Raw genomic sequence first — 22,723 nt, forward strand, 5'->3', positions numbered from 1 at the left:
TCTTAAACTTCAATTTCAAACTATCTCTAAGGAACTCGTATAACTCTAATAATCGCTGCTCTTTCCTTCTACTATAATTCAAAGCTAACCAGCCGCCAGAGGCGCTGTGGAAAATTTGTTAATTTCTGTTGCAGAAATCTACACTATGGGCTATCTGGGCTGTGCCTACCGCGAGTGTTGATGCCCGATTTTTATAGTTATTAACCATCACACTTACGGCAGAGCTTTTGGGAAGTTGAAAAGTTACGTAAACGAATAGAAATAGCGATCTTAGTCTTTAATATATACTTGAACATTAAATTAGAAACAATAAATGACAAACACCTTATTTAACTAAAATGTGGCCATTTGGTGTATGTTGTTCGAACTAGGAAAAAGAAAAAAAATGTTTTACAGTATGTACATATATATAACATAATAATAATAATTATATATATATATAATATAGACGGCGCTAAGCGTACAATTTAGGCTGAAAATGGCGGCGGTATGTAATGTGTTCGATTTTTAGTTACTAAAATTTGTTGTTTATTGTATCATTTCTTAGTCATAGTTCTTGTATGCGGTCAACTCTAACTTATTTTAACTAAAGCCACAATTATAGTATCATATTGTTATTTTTTAAGTAAACAAATATAGAATTGTAAAACTTTGGAACATTAATGCTGTTAACGTTTGTATTTATGTCGTAAGCCTGCACTTGGTAACACTAACACATTGCCTTGCTTTTAGGCTTAGTGAAGCATTGAATTTTTGAAAATCCAGAGTTATCTGATGTGTACTAGTACTAAGAGTAGTGTAAGTAGTCCTAACATTTTTCGCTTAAGACGGCACATTTCAACTTCAATTTAAAATATATTTTCATTCTTTTTTGTAATTTATTCACATGCAGAAATATGTAATTTTAATTGTGGTTTGTTAAATAATGTAAACCAACTTTTTAAAGTTCCTTATGAAAAATCTAATTAGACAGAAAAAACATAAGAAAATATATGGCATGCTCTATTATGATGTCAAATGTGTAAAATTTAAAGTCATATGTATTTGCCCTGCAGTTGGCTACCATATAATTTGACTATTCACCTAGTGGCCATGTATCAATTAAAAGTTTGGCTGTTGCAGGGAAAATTCAAGAATTTCGTTGAGGAACAATGTTATCTTACTAAATTAGGGTTAAATATATAAAATAGGTTATTTTTGAGTTGGCTTAGTTCTACCATTGATAAAAATTCATGCACAGCTCAAGTCTAATAAACAATTTTTCACAGGCTATGAAATAATAAAAAGAGAAAAAATACACCCCTATCTTTACAAACTAGAAAATATGAATGAAATTTATCAAATGAATTACTTTAGATCAACCTTATTTTGCAATTTAAATTGCTTGAGAGATTAAGAATCCTGTGCTCTACAGAATTTGGTAATGATATATTAATTTAAAAAGTAAAGAATAATTAAATTCTTCATACTTTCTGGATACTAGAAATTAGCTTATGATCAATGTTGATGCCAGTGTGGAAACTCATTTTTACTAATTTAACACTGATCCAGTAACTTGTGAACCAAACTTGCATGCAAGAGCCCTCAAATTCCCAGATCAGTTCTGCAACAGTTTTTCAGTCAACATCAAACTTTATAATACTACATATGCAACCTGAAAACACTTGTTTGAACTGGCTAATGACACAACTGCCATTAGCGTCATTGGTTGACCAATTAATATTCCCTTTCTAGATCTACCAATTAAAGTTGAATTGCTTTTTAAAATGGTTGTATTCAACACTTAAACACAGCTACCAGGTGTTCTGTAGTTGCTACATTGCTGCTGTACTGGTGGTTGTAACCTCGGCAGTGTGGAGACTAGCACCTTGTTAGAGTTTAAGAAGTAAAGATTTTCTGAAAAATAAATTTAATCAAGAGTTTAATTTTTACTTTTTTTTAAAAGTAGGTATGCAGAGACAGCTTTGAAAGGCCAAATAAATGGTCCCTTCTCCATATCTTATCATCTACTTGTTTTAAACTATTATTTCCACCAAGTAGCTTCACCAACCTACTGTTTTCTTTGCATTCAGTATTGGTTTTTATCAGCATTTTATCCTCATTACTATCTAATAGTTGTTTAAGGTCATCATGCAAAACCAAATGTAATTTAATGGTAATGCTTATTAATAGCCAAAATAAGATTACAAGCATAAATAATTAAAAGTTTTGGAATCTATACTTATTTCCCTTAGTATTCTTTATATTTAATTTACTGATTATTGTATGAATAGGCTATGAATAGTTAATAAGAATATAAGCATTTATAATATTCATAGTATATTTGATTAAGTTTTCCAATTATGTTATATTTACAGACTTGCAGATTGTCTTCTTTTAGATGTGTACATAGTTCAATGTTCGAAACTTAATATAGGTCAGTTTATTAGACGAAACTTCTTGGAGTGTTATTGATGTACAGCTGAGAGCACATTAATAGTGAGGATATCCAGCTGATGCTCAAATGCAGTTTATTAACTATAAATGTACACATTTCTTTTTAATGAACTTAATTAGGTTCAGACTTCTCATAGGACAGTGTTTCTTAGTTACATGTATTATTTAATTTTACACCGTAATTTACACCTAGGCCTAATGGTAAGCTTAATGTTAGAACTAACTAAACACGCATAGACTATTTTTAAATCTTATGTAAATATTAACATGTAATGCACACCTTGGGGTGGCAAAATTTCATGATATATTGTCGATTTATGCAGAATCTGAATACAGAAATAGGGCATATAGTACTAAAATAGAACAGTGAAAAATATTTTCAAGGATGTTTTTGTTTTGTTTTTTTAGGCAGAAATACTCGAAATTTTATGATTGTTTGAAAATTGCAATTTCGGCTACATTTTCTGGAAAAGTACACCCTTTTCCAGGCCATTTTTTTCTCTTTATTTTCTTGTTCATTTGCTTTTTCCTTCTTTCTTTCTTTTATGAAATGCATGCAAGTAAATGACAATTCTTTTACATTTTGTTGTTTTTTGGGATGACCTTCAAACAAGTACAGAATTCATAATGAAACACCTCCTTGGGCTCTTCCTTCAGCTGTTGCCTTTCCTTCTTTTTCTGTTTGATTTAGCTGATCTTGCATTTATTTTCTTCTCATCAGGGTACTCCTCAATAGGATTTGCCTCTTTTTTCATCTCATATCTTTTCAGGGTCACTGTATAGTATGCCTTTGGTACAACGTTTTAATTTGCATCAAGAATATCATTGATGATATTTGATATTTTCTTCTCATCAGGGTACTCCTCGATAGGATTTGCCTCTTTTTTCATCTCATATCTTTTCAGGGTCACTGTATAGTATGCCTTTGGTACAACGTTTTAATTTGCATCAAGAATATCATTGATGATATTTGAAAGCTAACCTAGAAAATGTATACAAGTTGAAAGTTGGCCATTTGCTGCTGGTTTTTCTTTTGCAATGAAGGTGCTGTTTGCAGAAAGAATCTTACTGTCAAATGGTAGATCCAATGCAGAGGGATATTTCATTTTCAACTTATCAAGCATGTGATCTAGGACCCTTTTTTTTTCTTTTTTCATTTACATCATACATTTGCTTCATATCATTTATATAATGATGAATATACTTTTCTCCATAAGTTTTTTCTTGAGCAGGTCTTATTGCCCAACCTTTCTGAAAATATTCGTAAAGTTTTTTCAGGTTCAAGAACAAGATTACCTAAATTACCATCATCGATACATTGAATAAATTCAACAGATCCTCCATCCAGTAGAATTTCAGTAGGTTCAGGAAGACCCTGGATTTAGCTGTGTTACTCTATGAGAGAATCAATGCAAAAAAGTTTCGCCAATTATCTATTTTTCTGGCTTAAATAGTTCTGTGGGACTGAGAAAAAATTTATACCCTGGATGTATGCATTACGTGTTAAAATTGATTAGACATAATTTTATTTCATTAATTAGACTTAGTTTTACACTTTTTTTTTTAGTCTGTATTTATGTTTTGTGTATGTATGTGTGTGTGTGTATCCAAAAATATTAAATAAATCAAATCAGCACCACTTCATTAGGTAAATAATTTCATTTTTGGTGATTCAGGCAGAGAAATAATTTTAGATTCTGAGATCTGTTACACAATTTTTGAGCTAGGAGTAGAAAAATTGTTATTAATTTGTACAGAATTTAGATAAAGCATCATTTGAAGTATTATATTCAGTTCTAGTCATTTTAGGATACCAAACATAGTGTAGATAAACTGTTTGTTGGACTGGTGAAAACACAAGGAAAGAGATGAAATCCTGATTATTAGAGAGATTAAAGTTATGGAAGCCCAGGTCCAATTATTTGGCCATATTTTTTCCCTGTTAGAATTATTAGCTTGTGAAATGGCTTGCCACATGAATTGGGGTGTGCTTGTGGTTTGCATTCCTTTAATTTTTGTTAGATAGTTTTAGGGGTGTGAAGGAATGTTAAAACTGGGTGATACAGTAGGCCAAAAATATCACTAACAGTGAGGATAACCCAATTGGTGAAACAATGCCTTTGAGTCATTAGAAGCAACATAACTTGAATATATTTAAGTAGCTATGCTTATTACTAGGTATATATATATTTTTAGTTCAGGTCTATAAAGATAGGTTACTTTGATCAAAAGTTAATATTGAATAATATGCTCTTATCAAACGTTTCAGTTCAGAAATAAAAATTTTCTTCCAACAGGGTTCAAGTCGCTAGCAATTCCGAAAAAGTACTAACTCCACTCATCCAAAGTAATCTTTGGGTGGTGTTTCTCATCAACTTAGAGAAGTCCTTTACTAACCCCATGTAGTATCTTATTCATTTGGGGGTTCTATTCAATTCTCATCTCGTCAGGCCCAGCCTTTTCCTCTTCGACTCTGGGATGTGGGGATGTGGGCTTCCTTGGAAACTCTCATCCCTTGAGTCAGGCATACATGTATTCCTTTCATTTGATGCTTTTTGACCAGTGGAACTTCTCCCACAATCCCTTGGACCATCCCATCACCTTCCACCTGGGACCAGGGCTGATCTTGCTTGGTGGCTCAACAGGGACTTGACCACAGTGTGGGTTCCCATTCCTCCATCTCTTCCCAAGTCTCATTTGTTCACAGATGCTTCCTTCATTTGTTGGGGGGGCTTTTCTCGATTCTCAAGAGATTTTTGATTGGTGGTTAGTTGAAGAGGTTACTCTCCATATTCACATCATGGAACCTTTTACAGTTCATCAAGCTCTGTATCCTTTCCTCCTGCTCCTGCAGGGCAGGTGGTTATGGTTCATTTTGACTGTCTTCAGCTATATCACCAAAGAAGGGGGAACCAAGTCCAGATCTCTCTGTTTTCAGACTCTGGATCTCCTGTACTAGGTCAACGACCAGGACATAACAGTTCTAGCTTGACATGCTCCCAGAATTATGAATCTTGTAACCAATTGCTTATCATGTCCCAGCCAGGTTCTTTCAACAGAGTGGTCACGTCATCTTCATGTATTACTGTGGATGTGTTATCAACTGGGAACTCTGCATATGTGTGCATTTACCACTCATTGGAATGCCAAACTTCCTTCATTTTGGCCTCCAGTTCCTCACTCATCAGCTCTGGGGGGTGGATGCTTTCAGTCAAGATTAGAGGGGTCTTCACTTATATGCCTACCTTCTAATCAGACTCATCTCTAGGGTAATTTCCCTTATCCAGACCACTTCTTGTTGTGTTCTGTTGGTTGCTCTGTATTGGCCACCTCAAACATGGTTCCCTCTGTTCTGGCCCTTACTGGAACAACTGCCTCTGCCCGTACCTCTGTCCTGATCACTCCTCTGATAACCACGATTGAATGTTTTTCATCCTAACATTCACCAAATTCCATCTTTACATGTGTCTTCTGTCCATTTCCTTACCTCAGCTCCTTGACTCACCCCTCTTGTAGCATTTTTCTTTGCCAGTACAATTTGTCTGGTTCTCCCTTTGAACCCATTGAATGTGTTCCTTGTAGCATCTTTCCCTCTCCTGGCATACATTCATTGTTTTTCCAATATTTATGCCATTAATGTTTCCCACATCCTTTACCATTCCTTGTATGTTCTCCTCTATCTAGACATTGGCTGCCTGGAAAGATTGTTTAGCCTTTTCTTCTGTTTTCTTACCTTCCATTTCCCACTGTACTCCCTTTGGGATCCGGATTAACTACTTTGTCCAGTTCGTTCCCTGTTATGTTACTTGGCTCGTACTGCCTCCATTCATAGTTCTTGTTCTTGTCTGTTTGTTCCATGGAATTCCTCCGTTTCCTATGATCTATCACCTATTATGCTCACTTCAAGGTGGATTCCTGTATAGTGAGGGGACATCCCAGTGAAGGTTTTGTACTTTCAGTTTACCTCCTCTGGGATCTGAACATCCACCCACATGTTTGCCGTGTGTGGTGACCTGTGAAGGGGAGGAAAGGATCCTGGTGGTTGAGCAGTATCTGGGGCACTGCAACACTGCTTTGTATTCCTGTAGATGGGTGGCCTTGGGATGGCCCTCTCAGGATCAACTGTACCAGTGTTGGGCATTCTCAATGTAAATATAAAACGTTTTTAATTATTTATTATAATTTAAAAAATTTTAAACACAAGTGCCAATAATGCATATTCTCAATGGGTGTTGTGGGCAGTGTGTCTTATGCTTGTGTTTGGGTACAGTGCTCACGAAGACCTGGTGTTGCTGCAGTGTCTTTGTTTGGCATTATAATGCATCCTCCTTTTATTATGGATCCCCCAAATCCTCAAAAAAAGTAAAAAACAGTTTTGAAGACTCTGACCAGCAATCTTCAACCCATTCTGAACCTGCATTCCTTGTCAGACAAACCTTTAGAGCAAATGACTCTCTTTTCTTATTGATAAGGAATTAGAGGGGCTTGCTGGCTCTCCAAAGTCAGTCAAGGGACATCTTGATGGAAACATCTACACCAAAATGCACTGAACTCAAAGGCCATTGGTGATATACCCATTGAGGTTACTCCCCATGCTACTTTGAAGCCCTCACGAGGAGATATTGTCGAGAGGGATTTGAAGAACATCCATGAATCTGAGATTCTCCAGCCAAGGAGTTTCTGCAGTGCAACATATCTCCACTCATAAAGAAGGAATTGTGCTGCCTACCAATGTTCTTATTTTGACATTTACATTGCCACATCCACCTGCCACTGTCAAGACAAGTTATCTGAACTGTAAGGTATGCCCATATATTCTTAACCCTTTCACATGTTTCCAATGTCAGCGGTTTGGTCATTCAAAAGCATCATGTCGTGGCTTTGTGATGTGTGCTTGTTCTAGTAACAAAGACCATGATGCCTACGAGTGTAAGCTGGACCCTCACTGCATTAACTGTAATGGTTCCCATCTCTCTTACTTTTGTTCTTGTCCAAAATTGGTGTAGGAGAAAAGTACAGTGTTATAACATTTCTTATCCCAAGGCTCGGAAGTTATTGCCCACTACTCCATCTTGGACATATGCCACTGCACTATAGTGGTAGTGCAGATGGACCTTTCTGTGTCTCCATCAGAGTCTTTTTTGCATCATGTGAAGAGCCTTTTGCCCTCAATGGATAAACGAGTTGACAGGTGAATGTCTACTTCTATCTCTGTCCCCACCATTCCTTCCAGTGATTACCCGGGTCCACCTCCTTTGGCCCTGGCTTCCAGTGTCTGCTTAGGTCCATCTTCTTTGACCCTGAGATGCAGAACGATTATTCATTCACACCCTCAGTTGCTGGAATCTAAGTCTAATGACAAGAGCAGGATCCATGGTGGTTGATAGACCTCCTTCTAGGAAAGAAAAATGGTGTGGTCATAAACAGAAGGGTTCTCTGCCCAGTTCTCTTCAACCTAAGTAAAAATGGCCACTTTGATACAGTGGAACTGTCAAGGTTTTCATTCTAATCTTGATGACATTAAGGTCTTGATCAATTCCGATCATCCCTTGTGTCTTTCCTTACAGGAAACATTCCTGAAACCTCCCAATACAGTCACTTTTCAGCAGTTTTCTTTATACTGGAATGACAAGTTGTGTGATGGACAAGCACATGGAGGGGTGGCACTGCTGGTCAACCAGCACGTACCCATCTTGTTGGTGTCACTCGATACACCCTTGGAGGCCATAGCCATCCATGTTTTTTTAGGTTGTACTATCACTCTTTGTTCTTTCTACCTGTCTCCTAGAAACACTTATGATCAGTCAGACCTTGATATTCTCATTCAACAGTTGCTGTCTCCCTTTTTAATCCTGGGAGACTTTAGTGGACACACTCCCCTCTGGGATGGTGTTGATATTCATGGAAGGGGTCATTTCATAGAGCGTATGCTCTTGGATCACAACCTTTCTATCTTCAATACTGGTTTTCATGCATCTAATCATTCTTTTACTGCCATTGATATATCTCTCTGCTCCCTCTCACTTTTCTTGTAGGGTTGACAGTGACCCATGGGGCAGTGATTATTTTGAGGGAGATTGGCCATGGTTGATGCCACCCGACCAGAGTGCCACAGTGGAATTTGGACCAGGCTGACTGACTCTCTTTCACCTCTCTCTCAGAATTTGATCTTGCTGTCATTAGTCTTTCATTCAAGCAGCTGTTTATTCTATACCTAAAACCTCGACACGTTTCCCACAGTATCCTTGTCCATGGTGATCTCCAGCCTGCCAGCAAACACAGAAGGCTCAGAAACAAGCTTGGGATACTTTTTGCAGGTATCTTACTCTTTCCAACCAAATCGCTTTCCAGCGGGCCCATGCTTGGCAGGTCAGACATCAAAGCCAAAAGGAATCTTGGATTAAGTTTACAACTAGCATCTCTTCTACCACCAATTCCAAAGTCATATGAGACAAGATTTGGAAAGTCAATGGGAGGTATTCATCCCATCATCTCCTTTCCATCTTGCTCTCCAGTGACCAGGAAGTTGCTGATGTACAGAGCATTGCTAGTACTCTTGGGAAGAACTTTGTTTATCTTTTCAGTGCTTCTGTCTCTTCGCCCTGCCTTCTTGGCCATCAAGTCTCAGGCAGAGCGATCACCTCTTTCCTTTCGGGTTGATCGTCTCTATGAATATAATTGCCCCTTACACTGGTGAAACTCAAACTTGTTTTTCATTGGTCTGGCAGTACATCAGTTGGACCTGATGATGTTCACTATGATATGCTGCACCACATCTCTCTTGCTTTTTTTTTGTTGTTTTTAACTGGATCTGGCAGGAGAACATTTTTCCTGATGCTTGGTGCCAGACTATTGTCCTCCCTTTTTCTAAGCCTGGGAAGGATTTCTTCTAATTGTTGTCCAATTACTTTGACTAGCTGTCTCTGTAAGTCTTAGAGAGGGTGGTTAATGCTCATCTTGTTTGGTTCCTTGAATCAAACCACCTCCTCTCGCCCACCCACTGTGGGTTCCGTCAATGGTGCTCCACTGTGGACTATCTGAATTGACTTGAAACCTCAATCAGCGAAGCCTTTCTCAAAAGGGAACATCGTGTTTCTGTTTTCTTCGATCTAGAGAAGGTTTACAACACTACATGGAGGTACGGCATTTTGAGGGACATCCACTCATATGGGTTGCGTGGCCATCTATCCATTTTTATTCATAACTTTTACTTGACAGGTGATTCTGAGTCTGTGTGTGCTCAACACTTTCCCATTCTTGGAATCCCTCGGGGCTGTGTCTTGAATGTCAAACTTTTCAGTATCAAAATCAATGCTATCACTACAGAACTTCCTCCTACTGTTGCTAATGGACTCTATGTCGACAACTTCCACATCTCATGTAGGTCGTCGAACATGAGGTATATTAAGTGGCAGCTTCACAGTGCCCACAATCGCTTGCTGAAGTGGACCACAGCAAATGGTTTTATCTTTTCTTTTTCCAAAACCACTTGCATGCATTTTTGCCACAACAGGGTCTATACCTTGATCCTGAGCTCCGTTTCGGTGATGTTGTTCTTCCCATGGTCCCTGAAACAAAGTTCTTGGGCTTATCTTTGACCGTAAGCTTACTTTTATTCCTCACATAATGCAGCTATGTGGCAAGTGTACAAGGGCACTGAACATCTTCCATCTCTTGGAGAGTGGATCGATGTTCTATTCTGAAGATCTATTATGCCCTTATTCGATCTGAACTAGACTATGGGTCTATGGTTCTGCCAGGACTTCAGCTTTGAATATGCTGGACCCCATTCACCATCTGGGGCTTTGGATTTGCATGGGGCTTTCCCACGAACCTCTTCTTCACCTCCACCATTTGCAACTTTCTCTACAGTATGCTTCCAAGCCTCGATCCTTATTACAGCATCCCACCTGGGATTGTGTCTTTCTTCCTCGGTGGGCTGTGCTCTTTCAGAACAGATGGTCTGCAATTCCTACCTTTGGCCTTCGTATCCAGGCACAACTGGCTGAATTGGGTCTGGCATTGGATGATGCTGTTGTCCCCAATGATCAGCCCATTCCCTCATGGCTTATTACCATCCCAGAATGTGACCTTTCCTTGAGTCATCTGGGGAAGGCAGATACTTCCAATTGGAAGTATCATCTTCTCTTTACTGAAAATCTTTCAAACCATTCTTCTATTCCCGGTTATACTGATGGTTAGAAATCAGGTGACTCTATAGGATCTGCCATGGTATGTTGTGGCTCAGTGGTTGCTCACAGGATCCTCTCTACAGTTTCTGTGTTCATTGCCGAGTTGTATGTCATTTCTCTTGCCTTGAATCGTATAGAAGCTATGCAGTACAGTGATTGTACTCTTTACACTGAGTCTCTTAGCTCTCTACTGGGCTTGGAATTGCTTAACATTAGTTCTCACCCTGTTCTCATCGGTATTCATGGGAATGAGTTCGCTGACACGGTGGCTAAGTCCATTTGCTCTGGTGCCATGTGGTGGCTCTTCCATATATGAACTATGGTTCTGTATTCAAGGCACGGCTTCACACCAGTTGGCAGTTGACTTGGGGTGAGCAAAGTCATAACAAGCTTGTCCAGATCAAACCTTCTGTTGCTCTTTGGCTGTTTTGTTTCCATAAGGATCGGAAGGAGTATGTTGTCGTGGCTAGGCTACCCATTGGTCAGAGTTTAACTCATCATTTTCTTTTATCTGGTACAGACTCACCAATGTGTAACCTTTGTAACACTCAAGTCACAATAGCCCACATTTCACTGTTATGCCTTCGTTATGACCGTGATCAGTGGCACCATTGTTTACATATACTTTCTACAGGATTTTACTCCTGACATAGGGCGGGACATTGGCAATGGTGACACTGTCCAACCTGATTGTATTTCAAAATTTTTATGAGCCACTGGCCTTTTTAATTCTATTTAAAAAATGCCAAACAACCAAACAATCGTCAACTTATATGACTTGCGTATTCTGACGTGTCCATTGAAGGTTGTTGTTTACATAATGTGTCTTTGCACCAACTTTGTCATCTAACTTTGTTTTTGGCTGCTCGTAACCACTGTCTTATGGAGGAGATTGTTCAGGCTGGTATGTGGACAACTCCCAATACATTTATTGCACATTATCTGCACAACCTTGAGTGGGGTCTTTCTGTAAGACCACTGGCCGCTTATCCAGTGATGTGTATGTATCTGTATATATATTTTTTATCACTGTATTTTATATAAAGAACTGTCACTCATGGACTTCATGATGGGGATTTTTGCCCATCCCTACTGACTAGTGATTTTTACAATCAGTCTTTCTGCTTTTCAAAATAGGGAATTTGAGACACCCATTGCAATGTCTCCAGTATATCATTCCTCTGGACTCCCAAATGCATATCCCCCCCTTTCTTCTGATGGAGCACGGGAGCCCTTGCCACTTCCAGTTCTCAGTTGCTGGAGTGGTGGACCATAGAGGTTTCCTCCTGAGTGGGGTTTGTATAATTGACTAAATCAATCTTCATTCATATGTACCCACTCAGTGAGAAGAGGGCTATCATCATTATACTTATTGATTATGCAATAACATAATATTCTGGACCCAAGGCTCTTTCCTCCGGATGTTTTTGCCCAGGCTGACAGCACTTGTTTATCACAAGATATATTTCTTATGCAAGGCACTTTCATAGAGTGTTTTCTGCCTGTATGGGCCACATTTGACAAACTCAGTATTATCCCAAGGCACTGCCCCTGGATGTCTTGACCTAATCCTGTGTATCCAAGTGGTCCCACCCTGGGTTTTGCCCACGTGGACTGCACTTGTTGATCTTTAGATATACCTACTGCTCCATACAGGTAAAGCCCTTTAGGTACCACAAGCTGCTTGCCAGTTCCGAAGAACTAAAAGACAAAATACTATTACAATCAACAGTTTGAAGACACATTTTAAAGTAATATTACAAAAGAACAAGCACATAAATGCAATGTTTTAATTTCAAAGCATTATCATTCTTTAAAAAACTAATTCACTATTTAATGTAATAAAATTTTAATTAAATATGAAAATCAAAAATATAAAAATTCCAAAACTTGCTTGCAATTCTATAAAACATTTTAAATTTTATTTCAAAATGTTTGAGCCATTTCTAAAAATGTTATAACTTGAGTCAGTAGACAAAGAAATGCTCTTTGTTTTCTGCCCAGATGGACCTCACTTGGCATAATCCAATGTATCCCAAGGTCAATCTAAGTTTCAAATGGACAGCAACTGCCTGTTGTAGAAACCTACAAATGTAGAGGACGACATTTTGAAAGTCTTCTGCCTTTCGTCTTCAGGTGCTTCCCCTGGATGTTTTTGCCTATGCAAACTACACTTGGCCATAATATTATATATCCAAAGTGGATGTTTTTTGCCTAGGAAGACTGCACTTGTTGATCTTCAAAACTTATGCAAGGTGCTTCCACTGGATGTTTTTGCCCAGATAGACCACACTTGGCATGATCTGATGCATCCCAAGGTGCTTCCCCTGGATGTTTTTTGCCTAGGCAGACTGTACTTGGCCTATTCATATACAATTTACGGTCCTTTAGCCCTAGCCACATATACTTATATCCAATTATCAGGCACACCTGTTCTTTCAAGACGGTTGCTCTTCCCTTGATTGAATACTGTTGTGCCTTCACTGGCCCCTCCACCTTTTTAATGTGGGACTCTAGCTTTGGGTGAGAGGAGGTAGTGCCGTTTTGGAAGTTAACATCTTCTTACACTGTAAAATTTACTCTGATAAAGGGCTCAGTCTGTTAATTTTAAAAAATCACACTTTACTGCCAAAAGAACTCACCTCTTGCTAGTATTCAGCCACAAAAATGCAGTTTAAGAGGTTGGTCAGACTGTGTTCCTCTTTCAAAAAAGTAGTAGAAGTATTCATGTTCAGGCAGGTACTGCAATTAGCCACCTCATGGTGGCAAGCAAGCTTCGTTAAACTTCCTCAGCCAGTTCTATCAACAGAACTTGCAAGAATTGCAGGGAAAACAGTCAGTGAGTTGAACAACCAGATCTTTTATTATTCAACATTTGTAGTCACTACTATGTTTTTGTGTGGGATTTTGTATGGGAATATAAATGTTAATCCCTCATATCCTGGAACCTAGTGCAAATCCAGCCACATTGATAATAAATCCAGAGTCCTGAAATTGCAAGGAGCTCAAATCTCTATTCAGAATTTAAAAAGGGAGAGAGTACTAGAAAGCTTTATTTGGGAATCAACCCACCAAACATGTCTCCCTGAATTGCAGACTAGATGTTAATTTGTATACCTTTCAAAGTACAATATCAAAAATTCAATTAAGAAGTTAATACTTTATGTTGGAAAATGCATTGGATTTGATTGTTGTTTAATAAGTAAATAAAAATAACCTGTACCTTACTCATATATATGAAACAAACTTAGAAGTTAGAAATTGGTTAATTTATTAATACAGTGATTAATTATTACATAAAAATAAACATTTTTGTGTGAACTGGTAATATGTTACCATATTGTTAAAAAGAATTTGAAACTGTGTTAAAATGAAATGAAATATTTCAGGCAGCAGCAGCAAAGGTTCAAGAAGTTAGAGAAATCACTCGAATAGAACGAATTGGTGCTCATTCACACATTCGTGGTCTGGGACTTGATGATGCCTTGGAACCACGGCAAGTAAGTAATGAGGACATGATTTTTTACTTTTGTGTTTATATCAACATTATTACAAGAAGGTGTTTATTTTCTAGAAATGTGAAATTAAAGTTGGGTTCCGTTTTATATCAAACATCCACATCTGTTCATTTTTAGAGAGGTTTGCTTAATATAATTTCCACAACCATAGGTTCTAATGTCTTTATTAAAATGTAGGTATCACAAGGAATGGTTGGTCAGCAGACTGCAAGGAGAGCTGCTGGAGTCATCTTAGAAATGATCAAAGAAGGCAAGATTGCTGGAAGAGCTGTACTGATTGCTGGACAACCAGGAACAGGAAAAACAGCTATAGCAATGGGTAAATGTTATGGATAGAACAATTAGTAGATTTTATGTATTTCAGGCATGTTATCACTTCATTATTTTATGGTATTAAACTTTGGGGTTTTTTTTGTTGTTGTTGAAAATTTGATAAGGATGTACAATGCTGCATGAGTGAGAAGCCATTGCAGGCCCTTTAAGTAAATGAGATGTATGGTGGTGTGAGACAATATTTTACACCCCCATTAAGACTGATGTTTGGATTGTGCTTGCCATTGCTGTTGCTGCCACTACTGTGGCATCCAGTGGCATCACATAATGACTGTGTGTATTACGACTACCACAGATCTCATTCTTTAATATTTAGGAAAATATTACTATATTTAAAAGCTAGTAGAAAGCAATATTTAGTTAGATGATGCAATACCTATTACATGTAATCCATGTTCAAGTAGTATCATACCTGCAAAATAGTGTGAGATAATACATTGATGGACATTCTATGTGATTATCTGACCCATTGCAAAACTTAATGTGTTATTGGAAATATATATTCATCATACAATTAATGATATAACACCATGGTGTGGAAGTTTTTGAAAAAGAAAAAAAAACATCTTGTCCAAGAAACAAATGCCAAAAAAACTAGTTGTCCTTAAAATTCTACCTCCCATTTCCCTGTTCCACAAAACACACAAAAAAATGTAGAATACAACTTTCGAGATTTTGCTTTTACTGAACAATGAACACAATCAATATAGTGCCACCATTGGCAACAAATTTATTTTGGAAATGGTGTATACCACGTTTTGCATCCAAGCTCTTTATATGTATTCATTCCTGTTTTATGGATATGAAACATTTAGTCATTAAAATTTTACAGTACAGCATGCAGAATAACACACAAATTAAACTACTAAAATGGTGTTTAACTCTTTTGATATTTGGTAGGTAAAAATGTACATGTCATGACTTTTTACAGAGTTGCATTCAAAACTAAACTATGATGTCCTGAGTTTAATATAAATTACTCCTTATAATATAGGTGTTACTAAGGCATTGTCTAATATTTATAACCTTCAAACTTCTGTGTTTAAGGGCCATTTAAACCAGGAAGTCAAACCCACTTACCATGCTGTATTTATAACATATTTATAACCTTCAAACTTCTGTGTTTAAGGGCCATTTAAACCAGGAAGTCAAACCCACTTACCATGCCTTTCTATCACATCCTCTTTTTTTTCACAAATTGTTAATAATTTTCTATGATGTTTGCTATTACATCATTTATAACTGACAGAAAGACATAGTTTTAATTTATCAAATTATGTGTAATGCTACCTTGTTCTCAGCAGAGATTTTTAGTTATTTCATGTACATATTTAGAAGTTGCTGTTGCCTGATTTAGATTGACTAGGTAAAGGAATTATTTTAAGGCACTTATGCCATAGTTAGAAAGCCGGTTAAGTTATAATAGTTATAGAATATTGTTTACTTTGGGCTTGTTATTATTTCATTTTCGTAAATACATATTTCAAATAAATAATTCTTTTAGTTACTACTAATATTACAAGGAACTAGGTTTAATTTTTGTCCGTGTCAACAGCAAAAAAGAAGGGGCCTAATGTAAGTACTAAATTTCTTGTTTTTTATTCATTGCTATAAAAGTAACTAAAATCTAAGAATTAGAAACTTGTTGGGTTAGGTTAGGCTAGATAATGAAAAAATAATAATAATAAATTTCTACACGAGGTATGCTTGGGAGTTGTTCATGCATTACATCATTCAGTACTGTAAACTTGAGCTATGTGTTCAGTATATGTTTTACAGTTTGTATTGCAGGATTATTAATTAGACACAGTTCAAAGAGCAATAAAAACAGATGTAAAGTTTTACGACCCTTAAGCTGTTTAGAATAAATAATTGTAATTTTCTGTTACTATCTGCAGCCATTCCAGAAAGAAAAAAAAGTAATTTTATTTATTTTGTATTTTTTTGTGGTGGTACAAAGTCAGTCAAATTGACTGATACTATATAGAGTCCATGTATTGATAACTGATTAGTTGTTAGGGCCATCAGTCGATTACATTCAACTAATTAATTATTCTCACACAAGACTTGGATAGTTGAAATAAACGAAAATAGTAATAAAACATTTGTATGAGAGTATAGGCCTTACTCCGTCATATCTTGGAAACTAGTGCAAATTCAGCCATGCTGGTGGGAAATTCAGTTTCCTGAAATTTCAAGGAGCTTAATCTATATTCAGAATTTAAAAAGATAATACCGGAAAACTTTGTTAAGGGATCATTCCACCAAACATGTCTCCTTGACTTGCAGACTAGATGTTAATTTGTATACCTTTCAATTACAATATCAAAAAACTGAATTAAGAAATTAATACTTTACATCTGTTAGAGAAATAACAGATGAAGTATAAAGTTTTACAAAGTAAAAACTTAATATTCTTTTAGGAAGTCTTAGAGGTTATGCAAATAAAAGTTGAAAACTGTGAGAAGAAAAAAAAAATATTATTAATCTTGACATTAAAATCACCTTGCATTGAGACTAGTCAGAGTCTGAGTCACACTAGCAAATTTTCAGTAAAAATACTGAATTAAAAAAATCTGATTTTTTGTGTACAAAAGACTTGTAATGTATACTAAATGCTTGCCAAATTTCATGACGATGTACTTACTACACTAAAAAGTTATAGTGTGTATACTTTCATGATTGCAAGGTCGTTCAAAAGGACTGAATCAATATAGAGAGAGTTAGTACATGTATGTATAAAATGATTCAAAGCTTTCTGTAATTTTTATTATGTTGTAGTTTCTTCCTAAAGCTAGCAAACTAACTTTCTTAGATTCCTATTTATACAAAAGCAATGGAATAATAATGTTGCATTAATTAAAAAACTTTTTGTTATTCTGTGGGTTTGTGAATTAAAGGTATATGTATTTTTGTTTATGTAGTTTAGATTTAATGTTTAGGGGTATGCATTTTTAATTATATATATATATGTTTGTTTGTGCTAGATTTCTGTAGATGAAATTTTCAAGAACTTGCATGTCTCCTTAGAAATCTATCTGCAGTAGTTTTCTATCAATAGAACAAGCAATGTGAGAAAAAACTATTCGTAAAACTGGTAAAATATAATGGTAAAACTTGTCCTAGTTTTTAGCTATATGAATTTCACACATCTATAACATTAACAGCCTAATCAGCAAATATATTTTTATCCCTTCTCTACTAGAGAAAATTTCACTAGATTCTCTTTATTGTTTTTTCATAACTTAAGAAACTGTATGTGAAAAAAAAGCACCCCTTTGTTTATTTATTTCATAGGAATGGCTCAAGCCTTAGGTCCAGACACCCCATTTACAGTCATTTCTGGGAGTGAAATATTTTCATTAGAAATGTCAAAGACAGAAGCTTTGATGCAATCTTTCCGGAAGTCAATTGGTGTTAGAATCAAGTAAGTTATATTTCTCGCTAGTTTTAAGTAATGAATATTTAACTAACTTAATGTATATCATTAAATACCTATTACTTTGGATTAAACATTAGTTGTCATGAAGGAGTGATTTATGGCAATCAAACTCTGTAGATATATATATATATATATATATATATACACACACATATGACATATACAATGTCATGTATTCTGATCTAAGCTCCATTGTATATGAAGCAGCTCTGCTTGTTATTCATCTAATGGTCACTGAAATGTTACTGGGAATACTACATCACAGAACCACTGGTAGTCTTCCTTTGTGAAACACATCAGTTGTTGTTAGCCTTGTTGTTGACATTACAGTGTTAGATCTGGTCTTAATCTGGTTATTGATCGTATAGTGTAAGGTCTGATATTAATATAGTTATTGATACTACCCTGAAATACATCTGGTCTTAGTCTTATTTTAGATGTTGTACTGTGATACACCTGATCTTAGCTTTCTTACTCATATTGCAGCATAATAGATACAGTGTTAAGCTTGTTATTAGCACTGTAATGTAATATATATGATCTTACTTTCTTGTTATGGATAATTCAATTCACCTGTGCTTACATTTCTTTTCTCAGTTATAATGTAATGCATCTAGTGATTCCATTGTATTACTGCCAATGTAAGGCAATTGCTCTAAAATTGATACAGTCTTGTTATATATTGTAATGCAGTACATCAAATCTTATAATTAATGACAGTGTAATAGATTCACTAAATGGAAATCTTCCCTTAATAATGTTAACTTTTTTGAGGATGTTACTTATCTGGATGATGAAAAGGATATGGACTTGGCGTACATAGATTTTCCAAAATCTTTTGGTAAGGTTCCTCACCAAAGTTTGACTAAGAAAATCACATTATTAATGTGGGATGGTTGGTTGAGAGAAAGCAAAAATCGTTGATAATGAAGTACAGCCAAATTAGACCCTTGTTACTATTGGAGTGCCTCATGGACCAGTGCTTGAGCCATAATGGCAACATAATTTGTAAAGTTTATGGATTGCATTAAACTCATTGGTATTGAGGATGTTTAGGTACTAGAGAATGACTAGAAAGGATTCAAAGCAATGGAAGGATTACTCATGGGGATGGGTTAAGATCTCTTAGTTTATTTTCTGTTGATAAAAAAATATAAGAGGTGATCACCCTTTCGCATCAGGTAGGTCAAAGTGTGCATGTCACAACCTTTCACAGAGGTACATTCAAAATTTAATTAAACCTCTATATTATCAATGTATATAAATAAACTTGGCATCAAAACATAGTTAATAAATCAGATTTTAACTTTATTTAAGTTTTAAGTATTACATTTGTACGAGAACTGTGATGTTTGTTATCTATGTCTTCCCTTTTCTCTAATTTATTTACCACCTCTCTGAGAAGTACAGAATTCAATGTAAATTATTCATTATAATATAGTTATTGCTCAAACAAAGCATAATTCTTATAGCCTTCAATCTTATTTTGTTTCAGAGCCATAAAGTAGAAAATGAGACCCCTCCTATCACATCCTCTCTTTCACAAATTGCAAATTTTTCTCTCTGATGTTTAATACTATATTATTTATAACCAATAGAAAGCCAAAGCTTTAATCTATCAAATGGCATATTAGGTTGTTTTCTGTACAAGGATTTGTTTAATTCTCTTCCTGTTCAAACGTTATTCCCATGGAAAACAAATTGATGAGCTTAGTTAAATTTTTAATGGCTGTTATCATGTAATTAGAAAACCAGAAAAATTATGTTAGTTATAGAACATTATATAGTTTTTACGCGTTATTATTCTGTGTTCTTAGGTGTATTATTTAATTAAATAAATATTTATTGCAGTAGTACTTTTGGTATAAAAAAGTAGGGTTAAGTTTTATTGACAGCAAAAAAAAAGACCCAGGTAAGTACTGTATTTCTTACTTTTCACATGTATTCTTCACTTATTATAACAAAAGTATCTAAAACAAAAAATTAGAAACTTTTAGGTTACAAAAGCCTAGATTACGTAAAATAAAGAATAATAATAATAACTTTTCTCAAAGTATGCTCAGGAGTAGCCCACGGAGTAACATGAGCTACACATTTGCAAATGATTTAAAACTTATGTGGCAAGATAATTAGTAAGACATGGTTCAAAAAGGCAATGAAATAATGAAATAAAGTATAAATAGATGTATACTGCTACAAAGTTTAAGCTACTTAGAATAAACATTTGTGGTCTTCTATTACAATTTGCAGTCATTCCAGAAAGAAAATAGGGGTAATTCCAATTTATTTCTTCTTTTCTTTTTGTAGGTTACGAGATCACTCAAATTTACCAACCTTCATATATGGTTAGGGTAGAAAAAAATAACATAAAGTATAAAGTTTTTCATTCGAAAAAAAGTATTATTAATCTTAACATGAAAATCATTTTGCATTTGGAGCAGTAAACACTGACACCATATAATTAAAGACAAATTTGAATAAAAATACTTAATTAAAAATTCTGATTTTTTTATCTATGAAAGACTTAAAGTTTGCTGAAAGCTTGACACATTTTATGAAGATACATTAAGTTATTTCAGAGTTATAGCATGTATACCACCATGGTTAACAGTTCTGCAAAATACAGACACCTGTTGTGATAGAGTTAAAGAAAGGAGAAGGAAAGCTATTTTATTTAACTTGCATACAGATAGTGTTAATAGTTTCGTAATATAATTTCTTGATAATATTGCCAGAGTTGAACATAATATAAAAAAAGTAAAAACAAATCTTTATTGCAAACTCCTTTATCAAACAAGGTAAAAAATTTAATCACTTTTTTCACAGACATTTATGTTGAGTTGAGTACTTAATAGGTGAACAATCCAGGAGTTTACCAGTATGCACTGATCCTTCCTGTGGAGATGAGCTGATTTTCAAGAGGTAGAAGAGAGTTCTTCTACTGATGTTACCAGTAAACTTCTGACTGGATATCGTATTATTGATTCCCCATCATTTGCTTTTCTTACCTATATCATACTATACTTTGTTTTCCAGTAGTCTCACTCCTGAATGTTGATGAAGACCCTCCAAGGTTGCAGAGAAGGTCAATATCTGGCCAGTAGTTGTATTTAGAGTTGGGTGATTAATTCAGTTAATCAAAATTAGTATTTCTGGTTATTACTGTTTTTGATTATTTTGACTATCCAAGTTATCAAAATTTTTTCATTATGATATTTCAATATTATTTCAATTAATTCCAGGTTTTTGGTTTAATTGAAATTATTTTTTTTCCAATCATTACTATTTTGGATTATTGATTAGTTGAATGTAATCTATTAATGATCTCGACGACTAATTAATCATCAAACTCCACTAATTGCCCAGCGTTAGTTGTGTTACATTTGTGTAACAGGCTTCTCCTGCAAGCTTCTCAACTTCATTGTTTAGCTTTATCCATGTATTGGCCTGCCTTATACGTCTAGGGGATTATCTTACCATGCACTGGCTTTGCTTTCTGCCTAAGAACCAATCACCATTCACTAATATTATGTCTATTTGTGGTTCATTGCTTACAACAATCCAGAGGAGCAGTTACTTTGTTTTCCAGCTTCATTTTTGTACTGCTTATGGGAAACTTTAATGTTTCATCAACCTTATTAAAAGTATTATTGCTTCTTTGGATGATGAATGCCCAACTAGCTCTTGCTATATTTGGGATAGGGATCATTTGTAGTTATGATGGCAGGTGACTGTCCACTATGGGCATTAAATAAATACTAACAGGCTTTTTCTGCCTCACTTTCTGCACAATATTTGCATTTACTGTCTAAGCTGATTTCCATAGATGTGCCATATGCTTATTCCTCACAAGAACATCTGAGAACTGATATCTGGTGGTGATGAATTATTTTAGTTATGGCTGTATACCAACTGACCACCTGTGACCATCTGTTAAGGTGTTGTTGTTGTTTTGTTTTTTTGGAACTCTCCTTGATTGGTGTCTGTGTGGGACAGAAGTTTGTGGTAGAACAGATAACTATGCTGTAAGACAGTTTGAAAATGTAGAAGTTATTATGGTATTATAGAATGCTGAAGTTTAAATTGGCTTTCCTTACAACAACTTTTGAAGTTAACCCTCTGGTGGAAAATAAAAGTTAAATTGGTTATACTATTTTGATAACCATATTAGTTCTACCTAAGTTGTATGTAAGTAACATGTAGTATTTGTGTGTGGATTTGGTGGAGTTGTATTTATTCATATATAAGTATCGAAAGGAGCTGTTGCTACAGTTGATACTGTACTTAAATGCTACTTCATGGCACAGTAGTTAGATCTTCTAGTAAAGGTGTATGTAAAAGGTGAATTATACATTAGTGTTTTTGATTTTCATCATTCTCCCATCCTAATCCAACCTTATGGATATTCCTGGAGAACTGAGGAGGAATATACATGTATGTGTAATGGGATCTTTCTTTATTGTTAGGGAAGAAACTGAAATCATTGAAGGAGAGGTTGTGGAGATTCAAATTGATCGACCAGCTACTGGCACTGTAAGTTAATTTTTTTCTATTTATCTTTAGTTGGATGGTAACACAAGAATTAGAGTAATAATTTTTCTTGTTTTTAAAATTCCTTGGCTTTCAGAATCAAAAATTCGACTGATTCATCATTAAATGTACACAATAGGTCTGTTTTGAGTTATCATACAGTATAATGTACCACGAAAATGTGTGCAAGATCTACCTGTTAACAACTATCACCAGTAAATGTAAAGAAAACTAAAGCCGATAAACAAGCCGTTCAGCACTGGATATGACAG

At 35.4% G+C, this 22,723-nt stretch overlaps 1 protein-coding gene across 3 annotated transcripts in view; it reads left to right on the forward strand.

The window, feature by feature from the left end:
- Positions 1–464: 464 nt before the first annotated feature.
- LOC106478497 (ruvB-like 2) overlaps positions 465–22,723 on the forward strand; it is a 44,246-nt gene continuing 21,987 nt past the window's right edge. For 2 of the 3 annotated variants that reach the window (XM_022382110.1, XM_022382109.1), the window contains exons 1-5: positions 760–798; positions 14,018–14,128; positions 14,324–14,465; positions 17,777–17,906; positions 22,388–22,454. In XM_022382110.1, coding sequence (XP_022237818.1) covers positions 775–798; positions 14,018–14,128; positions 14,324–14,465; positions 17,777–17,906; positions 22,388–22,454 — 474 coding nt within the window. In that variant the 5' untranslated portion in view covers positions 760–774. Of the gene's footprint in view, positions 488–759; positions 799–14,017; positions 14,129–14,323; positions 14,466–17,776; positions 17,907–22,387; positions 22,455–22,723 lie in introns of those variants that run through there. The other variant, XM_013939049.1, reaches the window with a different exon arrangement.

This window comes from Limulus polyphemus, unplaced genomic scaffold (assembly GCF_000517525.1).
Source record: "Limulus polyphemus unplaced genomic scaffold, Limulus_polyphemus-2.1.2 Scaffold217, whole genome shotgun sequence".
Classification (NCBI taxonomy): domain Eukaryota; kingdom Metazoa; phylum Arthropoda; class Merostomata; order Xiphosura; family Limulidae; genus Limulus; species Limulus polyphemus.